General features: G+C 42.8%; 1 protein-coding gene across 1 annotated transcript in view; it reads left to right on the forward strand.

The window, feature by feature from the left end:
- CSTPP1 (centriolar satellite-associated tubulin polyglutamylase complex regulator 1) overlaps positions 1-21,499 on the forward strand; it is a 322,173-nt gene that overhangs the window by 198,646 nt on the left and 102,028 nt on the right. The window contains exon 3 of the mRNA XM_053720316.1: positions 9,890-10,020. Coding sequence (XP_053576291.1) covers positions 9,890-10,020 — 131 coding nt within the window. The remainder of the gene's footprint in view (positions 1-9,889; positions 10,021-21,499) is intronic.

The following is a 21,499-nucleotide window of genomic DNA, read 5'->3' on the forward strand; positions in this document are numbered from 1 at the left end:
TCCCGTCATCCGTGTACTTTTGCTTTGGTATTGGTATCCCAGAAGTAATGATGACCCGTGGACTGATCACACTTAACAGAAGAAAACATAATTTATGCTTACCTGATAAATTCCTTTCTTCTGTAGTGTGATCAGTCCACGGCCCGCCCTGTTTTTAAGGCAGGTAAATATTTTTTAAGTTATACTCCAGTCACCACTACACCCTTGGCTTCTCCTTTCTCGTTGGTCCTTGGTCGAATGACTGGGAGTGACGTAGAGGGGAGGAGCTATATGCAGCTCTGCTGGGTGAATCCTCTTGCACTTCCTGTTGGGGAGGAGTAATATCCCAGAAGTAATGATGACCCGTGGACTGATCACACTACAGAAGAAAGGAATTTATCAGGTAAGCATAAATTATGTTTTTTCACACACATTGTACTTTAGGCATGTATTTTCAGTTCCTGTTATGTGTTACTGCCAAAAAACACCTCAATATGTGTTCAACAACATCTCCTGAGTACAGTGATACCACCCATGTATAGGTGTGTCGGGTTCTCTGGGGGCTAAAAGGCCTTATTTTTAGGTAGCGCATTCCAGTTTTTCAACTTGGAATTTTCACATCGGTCATCATGCACCCATGTCCTATTTGGGACATTTCTGAAGCTGGCCAATGGAATTTACCCCCATCAAACCATATATTTTTAAAAAGTAGACACCCTAGGGTTTTTCAAATGCTGATATTTTAACACTTTCCATGCACTAATTCAACCACCAGTCTTTGTCAAAATTTTGGGTAGTCATTTTTTTGAGTTATTTTTCATACACATTGTACTTTAGGCATGGATTTTCAGTTCCTGTTATGTGTTACTGCCAAAAAACACCTCAATATGTGTTCAACAACATCTCCTGAGTACAGTGATACCACCCATGTATAGGTGTGTAGGGTTCTCTGGGGGCTAAAAGGCCTTATTTTTAGGTAGCGCATTCCAGTTTTTCAACTTGGAATTTTCACATAGGTCATCATGCACCCATGTCCTATTTGGGACATTTCTGAAGCTGGCCAATGGAATTTACCCCCATCAAACCATATATTTTTGAAAAGTAGACACCCTAGGGTTTTTCAAATGCTGATATTTTAACACTTTCCATGCACTAATTCTACCACCAGTCTTTGTCAAACATTTGGGTAGTCATTTTTTTGTGTTATTTTTCACACACATTGTACTTTAGGCATGGATTTTCAGTTCCTGTTATGTGTTACTGCCAAAAAATACCTCAATATGTGTTCAACAACCTCTCCTGAGTACAGTGATACCACCCATGTATAGGTGTGTTGGGTTCTCTGGGGGCTAAAAGGCCTTATTTTTAGGAAGCCCATTCCATTTTTTCCACTTTGAATTTTCACATCCCATGCACCCATGTCCTATTTAAGACATTTCTGAAGCCGGCCAATGTAATTTACCTCAATCAAACCATATATTTTTGAAAAGAAGACTTCCTAGAGTATTTCAAATGCAGGTATTTTAACACTTTCCATGCACTAATTTAACCACTAGTCTTTGTCAAACTATTGGGCATTCATATTTTTGTGTTATTGTTCACATACATTGTACTTTAGACATGGATTCACAGCTCCTGTTATGTGTTAATACCAAAGAAGACACCAATATGTGGTCACCAACATCTCCTGAGTTCAGTGATACCACCTATGCATAGGTTTGGTGGCTTGTTTGGGGGGTGCAATGCCAAATGTCTGACATGCGTTTGTGATTTTTTTTCACATTTAACATATTTTCTTTGCCTATCGTCTTTTTGGGGGGTCTTTTAACATACCCCAATTTATTTGTTTTCCATGAATGTGCATATATTTCAAAAGTTGACACCCCAAGGTATTGTATATGGTGTGCTTTGATGCCTTTGAAGCAACCGTTTTAGCCCAAAAAATTGGAGAAAGTGTATGGTGGTTATTTTTCAATTTTAATTTTTACTGACACATTGCTTTTTGACTATGATTTAGGAGAGACTGTTGTAAGTTATTGCAAAAGAATACTTCAGGTTGTTTTCTGCAAGGCACCCTGAGTACACCTATGCCCCCCATGCATAGGTTTGCCAGGATTTTGGGAAGTTTATGTTACAATGTTATGACTTGTGATTTTAGTTATTAACAATGAGAGTATTTCTTCTGATAGGCCTATCTTTAGTTTGGGGCCTATCACATACCCCACTTTTATTTATTGCCATGAAAGTGTATATTTTTTAAATGTTGACACCCCAAGGTATTTTATATGGTGTGCTTTGATGCCTTTGAAGCAACCGTTTTAGCCCAAAAAATTGGAGAAAGTGTATGGTGGTTATTTTTCAATTTTCATTTTTACAGACACATTGCTTTTTGACTATGATTTAGGAGAGACTGTTGTAAGTTATTACAAAAACATACTTCAGGTTGTTTTTTGCAAGGCACCCTGAGAACACCTATGTCCCCCATGCATAGGTTTGACAGGGGTTTTGGTTAAAAAAAAAAAAAACAGGCCCAATTTTAGAAATGTAAAAATCTGGCACAGTAAAAGTAAAAAAAAAAAAAAACCCATCTAACAGTAAACATAACCAAAAAAATATATATATATATATATAACACCAAATGTATTTATTTTTTTAAAAATTGACCATTGTATGGTACCGCTTGAAGCAGTCCCCAATGCAGAGTGCAGGCTGTCCAGGGCAATCAGGACACTGATATATGGTGTCCCTTCTCTTCCCCCTCTTGGTACAGACTCTGCATTTTTTTTGTGGTTTCTGCTTTGCGGCAGTAGGGGGGATTTTAAAAATAAAATGAGTAGCCCCAACTCTGCTCTCTCCCATCACCGCCCGGGGAGTAGGTGCATCATGGTACAAAATCCCAGTAATAATCTGGAGCTGAAACTGTAAAAAAGTTTTTTTAACTCTGGGGTTTGCTTTTTTGAACAACAAAAAAGCGTTGTGGGTTGCAATCTGCATTAGGTAAATTGCAACCTTTTTGTACCAGGCCCTTGTCTTCCGCATAATTAGGTAGGGCTGCAGCAGCTGATCAGCCAGATCAACCCCACCCATATGCCGGTTATAAGATTTGATGCACACTGGCTTCCTTATGATCTCAGCTCTGCCACGTACAGAAACCGCCACCGTCCTCTCTGTGTGGATGGTGGTAAGAAGGTATACATCCTTCTTGTCTCTGTACTTAAGTGCCAACAGCTCCTCTTAGCGCAGAGCTGAGGTCTCCCCCCTTCGTAGCCGGGTGCGTACAAGTTGTCCTGGGAAACCTGCGCGGTTCTTTTTAATTGTACCGCAAGCTACTGTATCAAAGCAATACAGTAGCTTGAACAAAAGGGACACTTGTATAAAAATTGTCTAAGTACAAGTGATACCCTTTGTTCATTAGGGGTAATATCAGGTCCCAGACAATCTTGCCAGTGGTTCCCATATGTTCTGGGCAACCTGGAGGGTCAAGGTGGCTATCCTTTCCCTCATACACCCGGAAGGCCTGAGTATACCCAGTCTCGCTGTCACAGAGCTTATACACCTTTACCCCATATCTGGAGCGTTTGGAAGGAATATACTGCTTGAATCCCAGCCTTCCCTTATACTTCATTAGGGATTCATCAACGCATATATTCCTTCCAGGTGTATAAGCCTCTGCAAACCTGGCAGAAAAGTGGGTTATCAGGGGGCGGATTTTATACAGCCTGTCAAATTGGGGATGCTCCCTAGGGGGGCACAGGCTGTTGTCGCTGAAGTGCATGAAATGCAGAATCATTTCATACCTCTTCCTCGACATAGTCTGGGAGAAAATGGGGGTAGAGCGTTGGGGCTAGTACTCCAGTAGGAGCGAATGGAGGGTTTCTTTATGATGCCCATCAGCATAGTCAATGCCCAGAATTTTTTGAATTCTGGCACATTGATGGGGGCCCATTGCTGCTTTGCCAAATATGTTCCAGGCTTTGCAGCACGGAACTGATGGGCATATAAATTAGTTTGGGCGACAATGTTCCCCAATATATCATCGCCCAGAAACACTTCCAGAAACTGCTGGGGGCTAAAACCTGCCACATCTATATTTATGCCAGCATTTGCTGTGAAGGGTGGGATATCTGGCCTCTGGAGATGAGGCGTTACCCACTCTTCAGCAGCAATGGCAGCAACACGCCTCCTTCTGGCAGGGGGGCTAGCAGGGGGGCTGGCAGGGGGGGTAGCAGGGGGGCTGGCAGGGGGGCTAGCAGCCACAGATACATCACTATCAGTTGAGACTGCATCTAGTGATGTATCTGAGCACATGGCAGGGTCAAAATTGGGGTCTGAGTCAGAAATAGAGGCATCTGACTCTGACCGCAAGGATGGCATACGCCTCCTCAGCACTATATCTTTTCTGTGACATTTTTGTATCTGTCACAGAAAACAATTACTAAAAAAAATTAAATTAACTAAATTAATTAACTAAATTAACTAGCAAAAAAGTACAGCTATGCTACTGCCAGTGATTTATAGCAATCACTGGCAAGCTAGGGGTTAATGGCTCTGAAAATTAAATTAAATTAACTAAATGTTTCTGAAAAGAGCCTTTGGGTTTTTTAAAAAATTACAACAACAAAATTAACCCCTAAAAAAATGTACAGACAGCAAAAAAGTACAGCTATGCAACTGCCAGTGATTTATAGCGATCACTGGCAAGCTAGGGGTTAATGGCTCTGAAAATTAAATTAACTAAATGTTTCTGAAAAGAGCCTTTGGGTTTTTAAAAATTTCAACAACAAAATTAACCCCTAAAAAAATGCACAGACAGCAAAAAAGTACAGCTATGCAACTGCCAGTGATTTATAGCGATCACTGGCAAGCTAGGGGTTAATGGCTCTGAAAATTAAATTAAATTAACTAAATGTTTCTGAAAAGAGCCTTTGGGTTTTAAAAAATTACAACAAAATTAACCCCTAAAAAAATGCACAGACAGCAAAAAAGTACAGCTATGCAACTGCCAGTGATTTATAGCGATCACTGGCAAGCTAGGGGTTAATGGCTCTGAAAATTAAATTAACTAAATGTTTCTGAAAAGAGCCTTTGGGTTTTTAAAAAATTACAACAACAAAATTAACCCCTAAAAAAATGCACAGACAGCAAAATGCAGCAAAAAAAAGTGCACCTATGCTACTGCCAGTGATATATAGTGATCACTGGCAAGCTAGGGGTTAATGGCTCTGAACAGAGCCTTTGGTTCTATATTTTTTAACAAATAAAAGAAATAAATCTCTCTCTCTGCTAAATACAGGTCTCTCTCTCTCTCCAACAAAATGGCAAGTGAGGAGAGGGAGGGAGATCCACACTGATCATAGTCAATATTTACAAATATTGACATGATCAGACAAATGGGGTATTTTATTATTATTATTTTTTTTAGGGTGGGAGGCTCAGATTGGGTGACCCTAGCTTGCCCCTATGATGATGCAGGCTAGGGACACCCCCAGAGGCCCCATGATGCACTGGGCATCGCCATCTTGGATGCCTAGTGAAGGGGGAGGGGGGGGGCTATTTGGGCTTTTTTTTTATTTTATCCTTTTTTTTTTAAATTTATTATTTAATAACCAACTAAGTGCCTCGACCCACCGAGGCACTTAGCACACAAGCAGAGCATCGGAAGCGTGTCCGATCGCTTCCGATGCTCTGAAACACTGCCGGGCTCCACGTGGAGCGAAACCGGAAGTGATCACTCGTGGGGGAGTGATCAATCCGGTCCCGGCACTCGGGAACAGTATTGCAGGATGCCAGTGCTCTGTTAAACCGACGACGTATGCCATACGTCCTCGGTCGTTAAGTGCTTTTTTTTGAGGACGTATGGCATACGTCGTCGGTCGTTAAGGGGTTAAAGGGTCATGAAACCCCAACAAATCTTTCATGATTTAGGTAGAACATGCAATTTGAAACAACTTGCCACTTTAAAATACAGGAAAACACCGGTCTCCCCAGGATTCAAGGTAAAAACATACTTTATTTTAGATGACAGTCATCCAAATGCACAGTATTTAAAAACAAAGCGCAGTAACAACCATCGTATACAGTCTCTCAAAGTAACGCGTTGAAGGTCTCTTATTCTTAATCACTCCGTCCCTCTAACGAACTGGCCGTGAATATGTTACCGTGATTCAGACCTCCTCCGATAGTATTTGACAAAAATAATACATTAAAGATCTGCACCAAGCGGTATATTCGAGGATATACCGCAAACCTAATCATAGTTCTTTAAAAATCTGCAAAAATTTGTATATGTAATAAAATGTTGGGTTTTCTCGTTCCTCTTTCAAAGCTCACTATCTCTGTATATCTCGATATATATGTTTATCTTATGCTTATATGTTATTTAATTACTGAAGAAACGATGTACAACAAAAAAGAAAAAATATGAGGTCTACTTTTGGCTTGGGACTCTGAATATGACATAATATGGACTACTATTATCCTGGAAGTGGAATCTACTGTATGATATGCTATATTTTAGTTCATCACGTGATGTTATATTTCTCATGTTTATGTGTCATATCTATATAAACCTCAATAAAAATTATTTAAACAAAAAAAAAAAAAAGATCTGCACCAAAACCTTGTTGAGTCGAGTACTGACCTTGTATTTCAAGATGCGGCCAGACCTTCAAGATGTTACTTCGAGAGCCTGTATACGATGGTTGTTACTGTGCTTTGTTTTTAATACCGAGTAAGTGCATTTAGATGAGTGTCATCTAAAATAAAGTGTGTTTTTACCTTGAATCCTGGGGCACCCTGTGTTTTCCTATATTTTAGATTTGTCGATTAGAATCCGCGCCAGAGTTTGGTTTCTACACATCAGAAGGGAGCGAGGAGGAACGAAGCTGGAACTCACACATTTTTTTTTTTTTTAACTATTATTCGGTTTTAAAGGACAACATCTGCAGCTAAGTAGCCTACCCCCTTATATGAGGAACTTTTCACAATTATTGTGATTTAGATATATGTTTTTGATTAGTGACTTTAATATATTTTGTAACTTTTTATCACATTGCAACTTTAATGTTTATCATTGTGTCCTTTTGTGTTCTTTTGGTCTTGTCTTATTAGTAGCACAGCTTTTTTAGTTTGTTTTAACTTTCCAGTTTACTTCTACTATCAAACTTGCTTTATTCTCTTGGTATCCTTTGTTGAAGTAGCAACAAAGCACTACTGGTTTCTAACTGAACACATGGGTGAGCCAATGACAATCGGTATATGTATGCAGCCACCAATCAGCAGCTAGAACCTAGGTTATTTGCTGCTCCTGAGCTTTCCTAGATAAACCTTTCAGCAAAGGATAACAAGAGAAGGAAGCAAATTAAATAATAGAAGTTATTTACAAAGTTGTTTAAAATTGTATGTTCTGTATAAATCATGATTGTCTAATTATGACTTTACTGTCCTTTTAATGATATTTTGTAATTATTGGTATACATAAATGTGTAAAAACCTTGTGATTCTGATACCTATTAGATATGACAGGTTAGTTTGTTTTTTTGTGCGTTCTCCATTTTTTTAGTCTTGTGATGTTCCCTGTGGTTTGTTTGTTCCCAAAGAATCAGCTCTTCCTTGGGGGAAATAAGTTTCTGTTAGAAGAGTCCGTTAAGACATGTCGGCTTGGCGCAACAGTAGAGCTGTACACGGGGTTTGTGTAAGGGAGGTACCTGGCATCATGCAGCCTTTTATGATACATGTCTAAAGGATCCTGAGATTGCTCAAACGTTTCTCTTGCCCTGGCAGCTTGCCTACAACTAATTTCAAAACATCACTAAACAAAGGGCTGTATTGAACAGTGTTCCTGTGCCTCAGGCTGGGGCAGCTGCAAAGGACACTATAAACATGATCTGTGTTCAAGGCTTTCTTAGTACATTGAGGTGCATCTCTTTATCCTCCTCGGCAGCTGTGCAGGTATTAGGGAATTACAAGGGTTTCCGATCGTGTATCTGCCAGAGCTTGTGTTGTGCAACTGAGCCCCTGAGATTACAGATCCACCTTCCAGGCCCATGCAGATTTGAGATATCAGTCTGCTTTCCCACTGTAAACATTTCTCATCAACATCCTGATTTGTCTGCTCTTTGATACCTGTTAGTTTTTACCCATTTTCGGATCAGATTTAAAGGGAATATAAATAAATATTAGATTTCAGTATATATTGAATGCAAAAATTAGCCTGAGAATGGCATGTAGAGCTATTTTTAACATATTAGTTTTTTTAAATATTGGAAATATGTGTAAATGTTTAGTTTCTATATAAAGTACTTTATCTTCTGTAAAGTAATCAACAACAGCATCTTAAATCATAGGTTTTCCTCTTATCTGTCTCTTCTGCTGAGGACAATAAGGTGCAGATATAAAGCCGGCATGAAAAGAGTGTGTGGAATCCCTGTTAGCCGAGAAATGTGTTGCAATTTGATGTGTAGCCACTTCATATTGTTATTTATTTTATATTGCTTAATGTAACAAGCTTTAAATAAAATCAATGTAAACATTTGCGCCTGTGAAGAGCAAATTGATGTATCAAGAAGCGTTAACCAGAGATTTTACTGAGATACTCTGAAGTCTCATCCTTTTCTGCTTACACCTGTTATTTGGGTGTCAATTTATTGTGAGTACCTTTCTGAAACTGAGCTAGAAATAAGTATTGTGAAGCCTTTTGATACGTTATGTGGTGCCCCCATTGTGCTTTTGTGATTTATCCTTGTTTGCACACTTTTTTAATAACTGTTTTATATCTGTCCTTAAAAGGACATTATACACTCGATTTTTCTTTGCATAAATGTTTTGTAGATGATCCATTTATATAGCCCATACACTTTTCTTTAAAAAAAAAAAAGTATAGTTTTTGCTTATTTTTAAATAACATTGCTCTGATTTTCAGACTCCTAACCAAGCCCCAAAGTTTTAGGAGAATACTGACGTATACCTACTCCAGCTTACTCCTGTTTGTGTAAAGAGTCTTTTCATATGCAGAGGAGGGGGGGAGTTCCTGTTATTTCCCACTTAAAGTGGGTGTTCCAGTAACCTTTTCAATAGAGCTAAGCAGGGAGCTTCTAAGTAAGTTTTTAAACAGTTTTATACTGTATTTTTATCAGTATCTGTGCATATCATTCTTTATAGTATTGTCTATTACATGCAGTTATATGACAATTGGTGTATACTGTCCCTTTTAAAGGTACACTCAAGTCAAAATAAACTTTTATGATTTAGATAGAGCATGCAGTTTTAAGACACTTTCCAATTTACTTCTATTATAAAATTTTGCACAGTCTTTTTATATTCACCCTTTCTGGGGAACAAAGTCCTACTGAGCATGTGCACAAGCTCACATGGTTTACATATACTTGTCTGTGATTGGCTGATGTCTGTCACATGATACAAGGGGTGGGAAAATGGGAGAAAAAATCAATTTGTATGAAACAAATCTACTGCTTATTGGAAATTCTGAGTAGGTATTAAACCATTGTATTTTTATTATGCACTTGTTAATTATGCAATTCTACTACATAGAGTGGTCCTTTAACTGCCCTCATCAGAAGTGATAGACAAGAAAAAAGAACTATTACTTTATAGATATGGGTTTGAATTAAGAAAAGCAACAATTTTCAGAGTTAAATTACAAGAAAATGGGACAAAATAAATAATGGAAGTCTATTGCAAAGTGTTTTTGCTACATACAATTCAATTGAACAAACTACAGTGAACAAAACGATTAGGCCATATTGCATGTAAATCATTAGCTATAATATAGCCTAATTATTTTGTTCACTGCAGTTTGTTAAATTTGTGACTCAACTTGACTTTGCAGCCCTGGGTGTTATACAAAATATTGCTCAAGTAGTAATTTGTACCCTTATCTTTTCTTTCCCAGCTTTAATAGTGTATCGCAGGGGACTCATGTGTTATTCAGGGAGTTTGAATTTGTACAAGCTACTCCCCACAACAGAGCGTCAATCCTTCGTATCTTCTGGAAGTGCTTCCGAACCATTGCGAAAAATGGAGGTGAGATCTGCAGAACTATGTGTTTATTTCAGTAGCATTTATACAAATGTTGCATCTCAAGCATCCCTAGAATTTGAGGCTTTCATGTTAAAGTGACAGTACCAGATTCCGTGGAGGGATTCTAATCTGACACACGTACCAACTATCAGTATACAAAGGTTAGTTTTGCTGCACTACATTATCAAGGCAAACCGTTTTAATTGTGATTAGATGCCTTATTCAGAGAGTTTTTAAAGCTGCAAACAACACAATAATATGCATCAGTTAACGTGTTTTTTTCCCCTTCCCGTAATGACATGCCACATCACTTTGTGTCATCTCTTTGGCATCTTTCAAGTGTATTCAGTGTTGCCATTTTCACTTGACTCCGGTTTAAACAAATAAATCCAGGCGCTTTAATTTTACAGTTTATATTGCTAAAAATCCCCTATAATTAAGATGCACAATACTCCAAGCTCAAACACGTAGCTGAGAAATAATCTATATGGAAGGTATGCAGAAAATGTTACCATAGTGTGTCTTTTACAGTTACAACACAGTGATGAAATACAAGGCACAAGTGGGTATAGGGCAGAACAAGGAAACACTATTCAAAAGAAGCACAATGTAAATAGGTTTGGAGGAAACTATTATTTGATTATCCAAAAAGTCTAAATAGAATAGGTGTAAGTTCTTAGCACGTACTGAGTGGCCACTAGAAAAAGAAAAAAAATAGTGAAGAATTATTTCCTGAATCTGCTTAAAGGAATAGTTTAGTCGATATTAAACTTTCATGATTCAGATAGAGCATGCAATTTTAAGCAACTTTCTAATTTACTCCTATTATAACTTTTTCTTTATTCTCTTGGTATCTTTATTTGAAAAAGCAGGAATGTAAGCATAGGAGCCGGCCCATTTTTGGTTCAGCACCTAGGTAGCACTTTCTGATTGGTGTCTAAATGTAGCCACCAATTAGCAAGCGCAACCCATCTGCTGAACCAATAATGGCTGGCTCCCGAACTTACTTTCAAAGATACCAAGAGAACGAAGAAAAATTGATAATAGGAGTAAATTCAAAAGATGCTTAACATTGAATGTTCTATCTGAATCATGAAAGTTTATTTTTGACTAGACTATTCCTTTAAATGCAAAATCAAGTTTACACAGATACGCGTACTCTCATTGACTGACAAATGTGTGAATTTCAAAAGATATTAAAACAGTCTTTCTCCAACATAGGTGTGTCCGGTCCACGGCGTCATCCTTACTTGTGGGATATTCTCTTCCCCAACAGGAAATGGCAAAGAGCCCAGCAAAGCTGGTCACATGATCCCTCCTAGGCTCCGCCTTCCCCAGTCATTCTCTTTGCCGTTGTACAGGCAACATCTCCACGGAGATGGCTTAGAGTTTTTTAGTGTTTAACTGTAGTTTTTATTATTCAATCAAGAGTTTGTTATTTTAAAATAGTGCTGGTATGTACTATTTACTCTGAAACAGAAAAGAGATGAAGATTTCTGTTTGTAAGAGGAAAATGATTTTAGCAACCGTTACTAAAATCGATGGCTGTTCCACACAGGACTGTTGAGAGGAATTAACTTCAGTTGGGGGAACAGTGAGCAGACTTTTGCTGCTTGAGGTATGACACATTCTAACAAGACGATGTAATGCTGGAAGCTGTCATTTTCCCTATGGGATCCGGTAAGCCATTTTTATTACAGAAAGAAAAAAAGGGCTTCACAAGGGCTTTCTAAGACTGTAGACATTTTCTGGGCTAAATCGATTTATATTTTATACTCCAATAGCCTTGAGGAATTATTTTAATCTTGGGAATTATGTAAAATAACCGGCAGGCACTGTATTGGACACCTTATTCTCTAGGGGCTTTCCCTAATCATAGGCAGAGTCTCATTTTCGCGCCTGTATTGCGCACTTGTTTTTGAGAAGCATGACATGCAGATGCATGTGTGAGGAGCTCTGATACATAGAAAAGACTTTCTGAAGGCGTCATTTGGTATCGTATTCCCCTTTGGGCTTGGTTGGGTCTCAGCAAAGCAGATACCAGGGACTGTAAAGGGGTTAAATATAAAAACGGCTCCGGTTCCGTTATTTTAATGGTTAAAGCTTCCAAATTTGGTGTGCAATACTTTTAAGGCTTTATGACACTGTGGTGAAATTTTGGTGAATTTTGAACAATTCCTTCATACTTTTTCGCAATTGCAGTAATAAAGTGTGTTCAGTTTAAAATTTAAAGTGACAGTAACGGTTTATTTTAAAACGTTTTTTGTACTTTGTTATCAAGTTTTTGCCTGTTTAACATGTCTGAACTACCAGATAGACTGTGTTCTGAATGTGGGGAAGCCAAGGTTCCTTCTCATTTAAATAGATGTGATTTATGTGACACAAAATTTAGAGAAAATGATGCCCAAGATGATTCCTCAAGTGAGGGGAGTAAGCATGGTACTGCATCATCCCCTCCTTCGTCTACACCAGTCTTGCCCACACAGGAGGCCCCTAGTACATCTAGCGCGCCAATACTCCTTACTATGCAACAATTAACGGCTGTAATGGATAATTCTATCAAAAACATTTTAGCCAAAATGCCCACTTATCAGCGAAAGCGCGACTGCTCTGTTTTAGAAAATACTGAAGAGCATGAGGACGCTGATGATATTGGTTCTGAAGGGCCCCTACACCAGTCTGAGGGGGCCAGGGAGTTTTTGTCTGAGGGAGAAATTTCAGATTCAGGGAAAATTTCTCAACAAGCTGAACCTGATGTGATTACATTTAAATTTAAATTGGAACATCTCCGCGCTCTGCTTAAGGAGGTGTTATCCACTCTGGATGATTGTGAAAATTTGGTCATTCCAGAGAAACTATGTAAAATGGACAAGTTCCTAGAGGTCCCGGGGCCCCCCGAAGCTTTTCCTATACCCAAGCGGGTGGCGGACATTGTAAATAAAGAATGGGAAAGGCCCGGTATACCTTTCGTCCCTCCCCCCATATTTAAAAAATTGTTTCCTATGGTCGACCCCAGAAAGGACTTATGGCAGACAGTCCCCAAGGTCGAGGGGGCGGTTTCTACTCTAAACAAACGCACCACTATACCCATAGAAGATAGTTGTGCTTTCAAAGATCCTATGGATAAAAAATTAGAAGGTTTGATTAAAAAGATGTTTGTTCAGCAAGGTTACCTTCTACAACCAATTTCATGCATTGTTCCTGTCACTACAGCCGCGTGTTTCTGGTTCGATGAGCTAGAAAAGGCGATCAATAATAATTCTTCTTCTTATGAGGAGATTATGGACAGAATTCGTGCTCTCAAATTGGCTAATTCTTTCACCCTAGACGCCACTTTGCAATTGGCTAGGTTAGCGGCGAAAAATTCTGGTTTTGCTATTGTGGCGCGCAGAGCGCTTTGGTTAAAATCTTGGTCAGCGGATGCGTCTTCCAAGAACAAATTGCTTAACATTCCTTTCAAGGGGAAAACGCCGTTTGGCCCTGACTTGAAAGAGATTATCTCTGATATCACTGGGGGCAAGGGCCACGCCCTTCCTCAGGATAGGTCTTTCAAGGCCAAAAATAAACCTAATTTTCGTCCCTTTCGCAGAAACGGACCAGCCCCAAGTGCTACGTCCTCTAAGCAAGAGGGTAATACTTCTCAAGCCAAGCCAGCCTGGAGACCAATGCAAGGCTGGAACAAAGGAAAGCAGGCCAAGAAACCTGCCACTGCTACCAAGACAGCATGAGATGTTGGCCCCCGATCCGGGACCGGATCTGGTGGGGGGCAGACTCTCTCTCTTCGCTCAGGCTTGGGCAAGAGATGTTCTGGATCCTTGGGCGCTAGAAATAGTCTCCCAAGGTTATCTTCTGGAATTCAAGGGGCTTCCCCCAAGGGGGAGGTTCCACAGGTCTCAATTGTCTTCAGACCACATAAAAAAACAGGCATTCTTACATTGTGTAGAAGACCTGTTAAAAATGGGAGTGATTCATCCTGTTCCATTAGGAGAACAAGGGATGGGGTTCTACTCCAATCTGTTCGTAGTTCCCAAAAAAGAGGGAACATTCAGACCAATCTTAGATCTCAAGATCCTAAACAAGTTTCTCAAGGTTCCATCGTTCAAAATGGAAACCATTCGAACTATTCTTCCTTCCATCCAGGAAGGTCAATTCATGACCACGGTGGATTTAAAGGATGCGTATCTACATATTCCTATCCACAAGGAACATCATCGGTTCCTAAGGTTCGCATTCCTGGACAAGCATTACCAGTTTGTGGCACTTCCGTTCGGATTAGCCACTGCTCCAAGGATTTTCACAAAGGTACTAGGGTCCCTTCTAGCGGTGCTAAGACCAAGGGGCATTGCAGTAGTACCTTACTTGGACGACATTCTGATTCAAGCGTCGTCCCTTCCTCAAGCAAAGGCTCACACGGACATTGTCCTGGCCTTTCTCAGATCTCACGGGTGGAAAGTGAACGCAGAAAAAAGTTCTCTGTCTCCGTCAACAAGGGTTCCCTTCTTGGGAACAATAATAGACTCCTTAGAAATGAGGATTTTTCTGACAGAGGCCAGAAAATCAAAACTTCTGAACTCTTGTCAAATACTTCATTCTGTTCCTCTTCCTTCCATTGCGCAGTGCATGGAAGTAATAGGTTTGATGGTAGCGGCAATGGACATAGTTCCTTTTGCACGCATTCATCTAAGACCATTACAACTGTGCATGCTCAGTCAGTGGAATGGGGACTATACAGACTTGTCTCCGACGATACAAGTAAATCAGAGGACCAGAGATTCACTCCGTTGGTGGCTGTCCCTGGACAACCTGTCACAGGGGATGAGCTTCCGCAGACCAGAGTGGGTCATTGTCACGACCGACGCCAGTCTGGTGGGCTGGGGCGCGGTCTGGGGACCCCTGAAAGCTCAGGGTCTTTGGTCTCGGGAAGAATCTCTTCTACCGATAAATATTCTGGAACTGAGAGCGATACTCAATGCTCTCAAGGCTTGGCCTCAGCTAGCAAAGGCCAAGTTCATACGGTTTCAATCAGACAACATGACGACTGTTGCGTACATCAACCATCAGGGGGGAACAAGGAGTTCCCTGGCGATGGAAGAAGTGACCAAAATCATTCAATGGGCGGAGACTCACTCCTGCCACTTGTCTGCAATCCACATCCCAGGAGTGGAAAATTGGGAAGCGGATTTTCTGAGTCGTCAGACATTTCATCCGGGGGAGTGGGAACTCCATCCGGAAATCTTTGCCCAAATCACTCAATTGTGGGGCATTCCAGACATGGATCTGATGGCCTCTCGTCAGAACTTCAAGGTTCCTTGCTACGGGTCCAGATCCAGGGATCCCAAGGCGACTCTAGTAGATGCACTAGTAGCACCTTGGACCTTCAAACTAGCTTATGTATTCCCGCCGTTTCCTCTCATCCCCAGGCTGGTAGCCAGGATCAATCAGGAGAGAGCATCGGTGATCTTGATAGCTCCTGCGTGGCCACGCAGGACTTGGTATGCAGACCTGGTGAATATGTCATCGGCTCCACCATGGAAGCTACCTTTGAGACGAGACCTTCTTGTTCAGGGTCCGTTCGAACATCCGAACCTGATCTCACTCCAACTGACTGCTTGGAGATTGAACGCTTGATCTTATCAAAGCGAGGGTTCTCAGATTCTGTCATTGATACTCTTGTTCAGGCCAGAAAGCTTGTAACTAGAAAAATTTACCACAAAATATGGAAAAAATATATCTGTTGGTGTGAATCTAAAGGATTCCCTTGGGACAAGGTAAAAATTCCTAAGATTCTATCCTTCCTTCAAGAAGGTTTGGAGAAAGGATTATCTGCTAGTTCCTTGAAGGGACAGATTTCTGCCTTGTCTGTGTTACTTCACAAAAAGCTGGCAGCTGTGCCAGATGTTCAAGCCTTTGTTCAGGCTCTGGTTAGAATCAAGCCTGTTTACAAACCTTTGACTCCTCCTTGGAGTCTCAATTTAGTTCTTTCAGTTCTTCAGGGGGTTCCGTTTGAACCCTTACATTCCGTTGATATTAAGTTATTATCTTGGAAAGTTTTGTTTTTGGTTGCAATTTCTTCTGCTAGAAGAGTTTCAGAATTATCTGCTCTGCAGTGTTCTCCTCCTTATCTGGTGTTCCATGCAGATAAGGTGGTTTTACGTACTAAACCTGGTTTTCTTCCGAAAGTTGTTTCTAACAAAAACATTAACCAGGAGATAGTCGTGCCTTCTTTGTGTCCGAATCCAGTTTCAAAGAAGGAACGTTTGTTGCACAATTTGGATGTTGTTCGTGCTCTAAAATTCTATTTAGATGCTACAAAGGATTTTAGACAAACATCTTCCTTGTTTGTTGTTTATTCTGGTAAAAGGAGAGGTCAAAAAGCAACTTCTACCTCTCTCTCTTTTTGGATTAAAAGCATCATCAGATTGGCTTATGAGACTGCCGGACGGCAGCCTCCTGACAGAATCACAGCTCATTCCACTAGGGCTGTGGCTTCCACATGGGCCTTCAAGAACGAGGCTTCTGTTGATCAGATATGTAAGGCAGCGACTTGGTCTTCACTGCACACTTTTACTAAATTTTACAAGTTTGATACTTTTGCTTCTTCTGAGGCTATTTTTGGGAGAAAGGTTTTGCAAGCCGTGGTGCCTTCCATCTAGGTGACCTGATTTGCTCCCTCCCTTCATCCGTGTCCTAAAGCTTTGGTATTGGTTCCCACAAGTAAGGATGACGCCGTGGACCGGACACACCTATGTTGGAGAAAACAGAATTTATGTTTACCTGATAAATTACTTTCTCCAACGGTGTGTCCGGTCCACGGCCCGCCCTGGTTTTTTAATCAGGTCTGATGATTTATTTTCTTTAACTACAGTCACCACGGTATCATATGGTTTCTCCTATGCAAATATTCCTCCTTTACGTCGGTCGAATGACTGGGGAAGGCGGAGCCTAGGAGGGATCATGTGACCAGCTTTGCTGGGCTCTTTGCCATTTCCTGTTGGGGAAGAGAATATCCCACAAGTAAGGATGACGCCGTGGACCGGACACACCGTTGGAGAAAGTAATTTATCAGGTAAACATAAATTCTGTTTTACATTCTTGTAATAAAAAGCACCAAGCAGTGGGCTTCGTTACTGGGGACCGGAGTTACAGTCCGTTGAAGTTATGGGGTTAGGGGTGTTCAAAACCCCCGGTTCCCAAAGGAGCACCCCTCCGATAATTCCCCAAGCTCTTGTCCTCCCCTGGGGCTACCAATCTCCAAAAGAGAGGCGCTCTGGGACAAAGGGCTGCTGGAGCAACCAGGGGCAAAGTTAGCGGGTGTCCTGCTGTCCTGTGGCCGACCGGGAGTTCCAGGAACCCGGCCAGCCTGAGAGGGGTTAGGCGGGTGTTCGTTGTGAGGTGGCCGACCGGGAGTTCCAGGAGCCCGGCTAGCCCAGGAGGGTTTTCCTGGTCATACACCAGCTCTTCTCTAAACAAGTTTAGAACACAAAACCATGCAAACAAAAGCTTCCAGAGATTGTGGTTGCTCTGAGGAGCCCAAAACCACTGATAAACAACAGGGGTGATGTTGTAGGGGTTTAACCCTTGCAGCCCAGTATCTGTGTCATCTCCCCCCTCCAGTTCGGCAGACCCGGCTAGACCCTTAACAGGTCGGTCTGGGGATGTCCGACGGTGGCCCTCCACTTCTCGGTTGCTGGGGCATCCTGGGGGTTCCTGCTGGCGTTTATACCCTGGGCACAGGGATAGTCACATAATTCAATGTCCCAAACAAGTTTGCTAAGGCCGGCTCCCGAACAATTGCTGTCCCACAAGTTCCAGTGTCCTTAAGTTCCATGGCCACACTGCCTCTCTCTGTGACACTCTGTTTAGTACCGGCTGACCCACCCACAAACAAACCCAGTGCCGGTTTCCTGACTGTATCCCCATCCCAGACTGTAGGTTGAGGTTGCTCCTTGGTGGGGCAGGCAAGACTCGGGTGCCCAAACTTCGTGGCACCAACTGCATGAGCGGGTACCCCCCTGTGAGAAATACTCCGGGACGAGAAAAGGGTAGAGACCCTGCCAAGCTACTGAGGGGAGAGACCGTCTGTCTCTTCTCCCGAGAAGAAGATCTACCACTGGGGAGGGAGGTCTGCAACCTCCGCTCCATGGGAAACTGCTCTGCTGCTGGGGAGGGAGACCGACTGTCTCCTCCCTCGGGAAGGGGTTCTGCCGCTGGGGAGAGTTATCGACATCCATCTCTCCCTGCAAGGGGTTCTGTGTAAGGGGAGGGAGGACGACTATCTCCACTCCCACGGGATGGCTCTGCCGCTGGGGATAGAGACCGACTGTCTCCTCTCCCTGTACCTGGCACTGCTGTTGGGGAGAGTTATCGGCATCCGTTTCTCCCTGCAAGGGGTTCTGTGTAAGGGGAGGGAGGATGACTACCTCCACTCCCAGGGGATGGCTCTGCCACTGGGGAGAGAGACTGACTGTCTCCTCTCCCGACATCTTGCTCTGCCACTGTGGAGAGAGACCGACTGTCTCCTCTCCCTGTACCTGGCTCTCCCGCTGGGGAGAGAGACCGACTGTCTCATCTCCCGGGAAGGGGTTCTGCATTAGGGGAGGGAGGACGACTACCTCCTCTCCCTGGTTTACCAGAGCAGTTGCAAGGGCTGGGCAGAGGCCGGCGGCTCTCCGCCCTGTTGTCATTGCTTCTGCTAGGGTGGCCCCCTGGTCCAAGACCATAAGCTCGGAGTCAGACTGCTGATCTGGATCCAGCAGCCCTGGTTCCATTTTTCTTTGTTGCCACCCCTCCATGGTCGAGCTCCATGAATCCCAGAGGGCTGCACCCCAGATCTGTATACCCTTGGCATGCTGCTTAACGAGATCTAGCAGCCTCTTGTATTCCTCAACCAGTGCCTCTTCCTGGTCAATTATAAAATCCAGATCATCTAGCAGCCAGGTTTCCTCCAAGAGATCCAGCAGTTCCTCTTGGAGCCCAGAGATATCCTCCAGACCCTGGTCCATCTCGCTCTCCCAAACTGTGGGTCCTCTGCCCTTTTTGTAAATAGCAATCCAGGGCCGCGGAAGCCAAAGCCCTCTGCGGGGGAGCAATCCTCCAGCCATGGCTGCACTTGCATAGCGAGCCATTGGAGGGCCCGATAGCTGTCCTCCACCCACATCTCTTGCTGGACCAGACTATGTAGAACAGATAGCCATTCCTTCTTTAGCTGTTTTCCCAGGAAAGGCACTCTCATGGTCCGCCGAACCCGGAATCTCGTGTCATTCATGGGAGGACCTTTCCATTTTCCTGCTCCTGTTGAAGAGCCTCCCACCATTGGTCCCGGCGGATCAGGTCCCTCTGTTCCAGTACGTCCTGTTGGTAAATAGGACCGTCCAGCTGGGCCAGCGCCTCCTGTTCTCTCCTTAGAAATTCGACTTCCATAGTTACCGGCTACTGTGGCCCTTCTCCTTTGTCAGCAGGAATCGTGGAAGAAGCAGATCCCACCACTGCCAGCCAATGTGACCGATACCCCGGCTACCCCGACTGGGTAGCTCCGCCAAACGGGTCCTGCTTCCTCCCTGCCAACTGCAGCTATGTAGCTGGCAAGTGACCACAGCCTGTAGCCACCCCGATCCCTGATGCCCGACAGCACCAGTACTCAGGGTCCCACCCTGTGGCAGACTCCGGCTACCCAGACTAGGTAGCTCTGCCAGAGGGTCCTTCCTCTGCCTGGAACAGGCTGCTATGTAGCCCAGGAAAGTGATTTTAGATAGAGCCCACCCAAATAACTAGACATACTAGCATTCAGGTGAAACAGGAACTGATTTTATTGTAAAACATAGACTCCTTTTATACACACAGCTCATCTTGATAAGACAAAGGACAATCCCACAATTTCCCGCCATTCCCGCCCCTCTAGACTGACTGGCACCTCCATAGCAGCCACAGTCCCACAGAATCCCAATACCTAGGGGTGGCGGTTTTAGGGTGATCCCGGTGGAGCGGCGGCACTTACATTTTAAAGCTCTCGGTCCCCGGATGCCACAGTCCAAAAATCAGCGTGATTCGTTACTGGGGATCGGAGTTAGTCTGTTGAAGTTATGGGGTTAGGGGTGTCCAAAACCCCCGGTTCCCAAAGGAGCTCCCCTCTGATAATTCCCCAAGCTCTTGTCCTCCCCAGGGGCTACCAATCTCCAAAAGAGCGGAGCTCTGGGGCAAAGGGCTGCTGGAACTACCAGGGGCAAAGTTAGTGGGTGTCCTACTGTCCTGTGGCCGACCGGGAGTTCCAGGAGCCCGGACAGCCTGAGAGGGGTTAGGCGGGTGTCCGCTGTGAGGCGGCCGACCGGGAGTTCCAGGAGCCCGGCCAGCCTAGGAGGGTTTTCCTGGTCATACACCAGCTCTTCTCTAAACAAGTTTAGAACACAAAACCATGCAAACAAAAGCTTCCAGAGATTGTGGTTGCTCTGAGGAGCCCCAAACCACTGATAAACAACAGGGGTGAGGTTGTAGGGGGTAGGGGTTTAACCCTTGCAGCCCGGTATCCATGACACTTACATTTCTGCTTTTTAAAATAAAGTTACCAAGAGAACGAAGAAAATGTGATAATAGAAGTAAATTAGAAAGTTGCTTAAAATTGTTCCTCTATCTGAATCATGAAAGTTTAATTTTGATTAGACTATCCCTTTAAGTACTTCACAGTACAGTAACAACTATGTATTTTGTAGGTGTGTTACTTCAAATTGTTGTTTGCAGTCATACAGCTGGTACACAATCTGTTCACGGGACATAAAACACCTTATAATTAAAAGGAGAGTGTACTATAAATGGTCTTCTATTTCCATTCTGCTACTGAATCATTGTCATCCTTACGTTACATTTGTTTGGTTGGTTTGCCAGAACTGCCACCTTTTTGAGTAGCTCAATCCACCTGAGTGTTACATATCAATTGATGACATCAGTCCTGCAAAAGACCACTTTTATAAAGACAAACATATTGGCCAATGCTTTTCACCCTGCCTTTCAGTCTCCCATTAATACGTTCTACACTAGGAGTGTTAAAGGTGGGATATAGAAGTTACAGTTGAAGGGATGATTACAGAGGGTAAAGGTGAGGGGTGGATTATAGAGGGTAAAGGTGAGGGGTGGATTATAGAGGGTAAAGGTGAAGAGTGGATTACAGAGGGTAAAGATGCTGAGTGGATTATAGAGGGTAAAGGTGAAGAGTGGATTACAGAGGGTAAAAGCGATGAGTGGATTAGAGAGGGTAAATGCGAGGGGTGGTTTACAGAGCATAAAGGCACTGAGTGGATTACAGAGGGTAAATGCGAGAGGCGGATTACAGAGCATAAAGGCGCTGAGTGGATTACAGGGAGTAAAGGCACTGAGTGGATTACAGGGGAAAAGGCACTGAGTGGATTACAGAGGGTAAAGGAGCTGAGTGGATTACAGAGGGTAAAGGATCTGAGTGGATTACAGAGGGTAAAGGCGATGAGTGGATTACAGA

This window comes from Bombina bombina, chromosome 7 (genome assembly GCF_027579735.1).
Source record: "Bombina bombina isolate aBomBom1 chromosome 7, aBomBom1.pri, whole genome shotgun sequence".
NCBI classification, from domain to species: domain Eukaryota; kingdom Metazoa; phylum Chordata; class Amphibia; order Anura; family Bombinatoridae; genus Bombina; species Bombina bombina.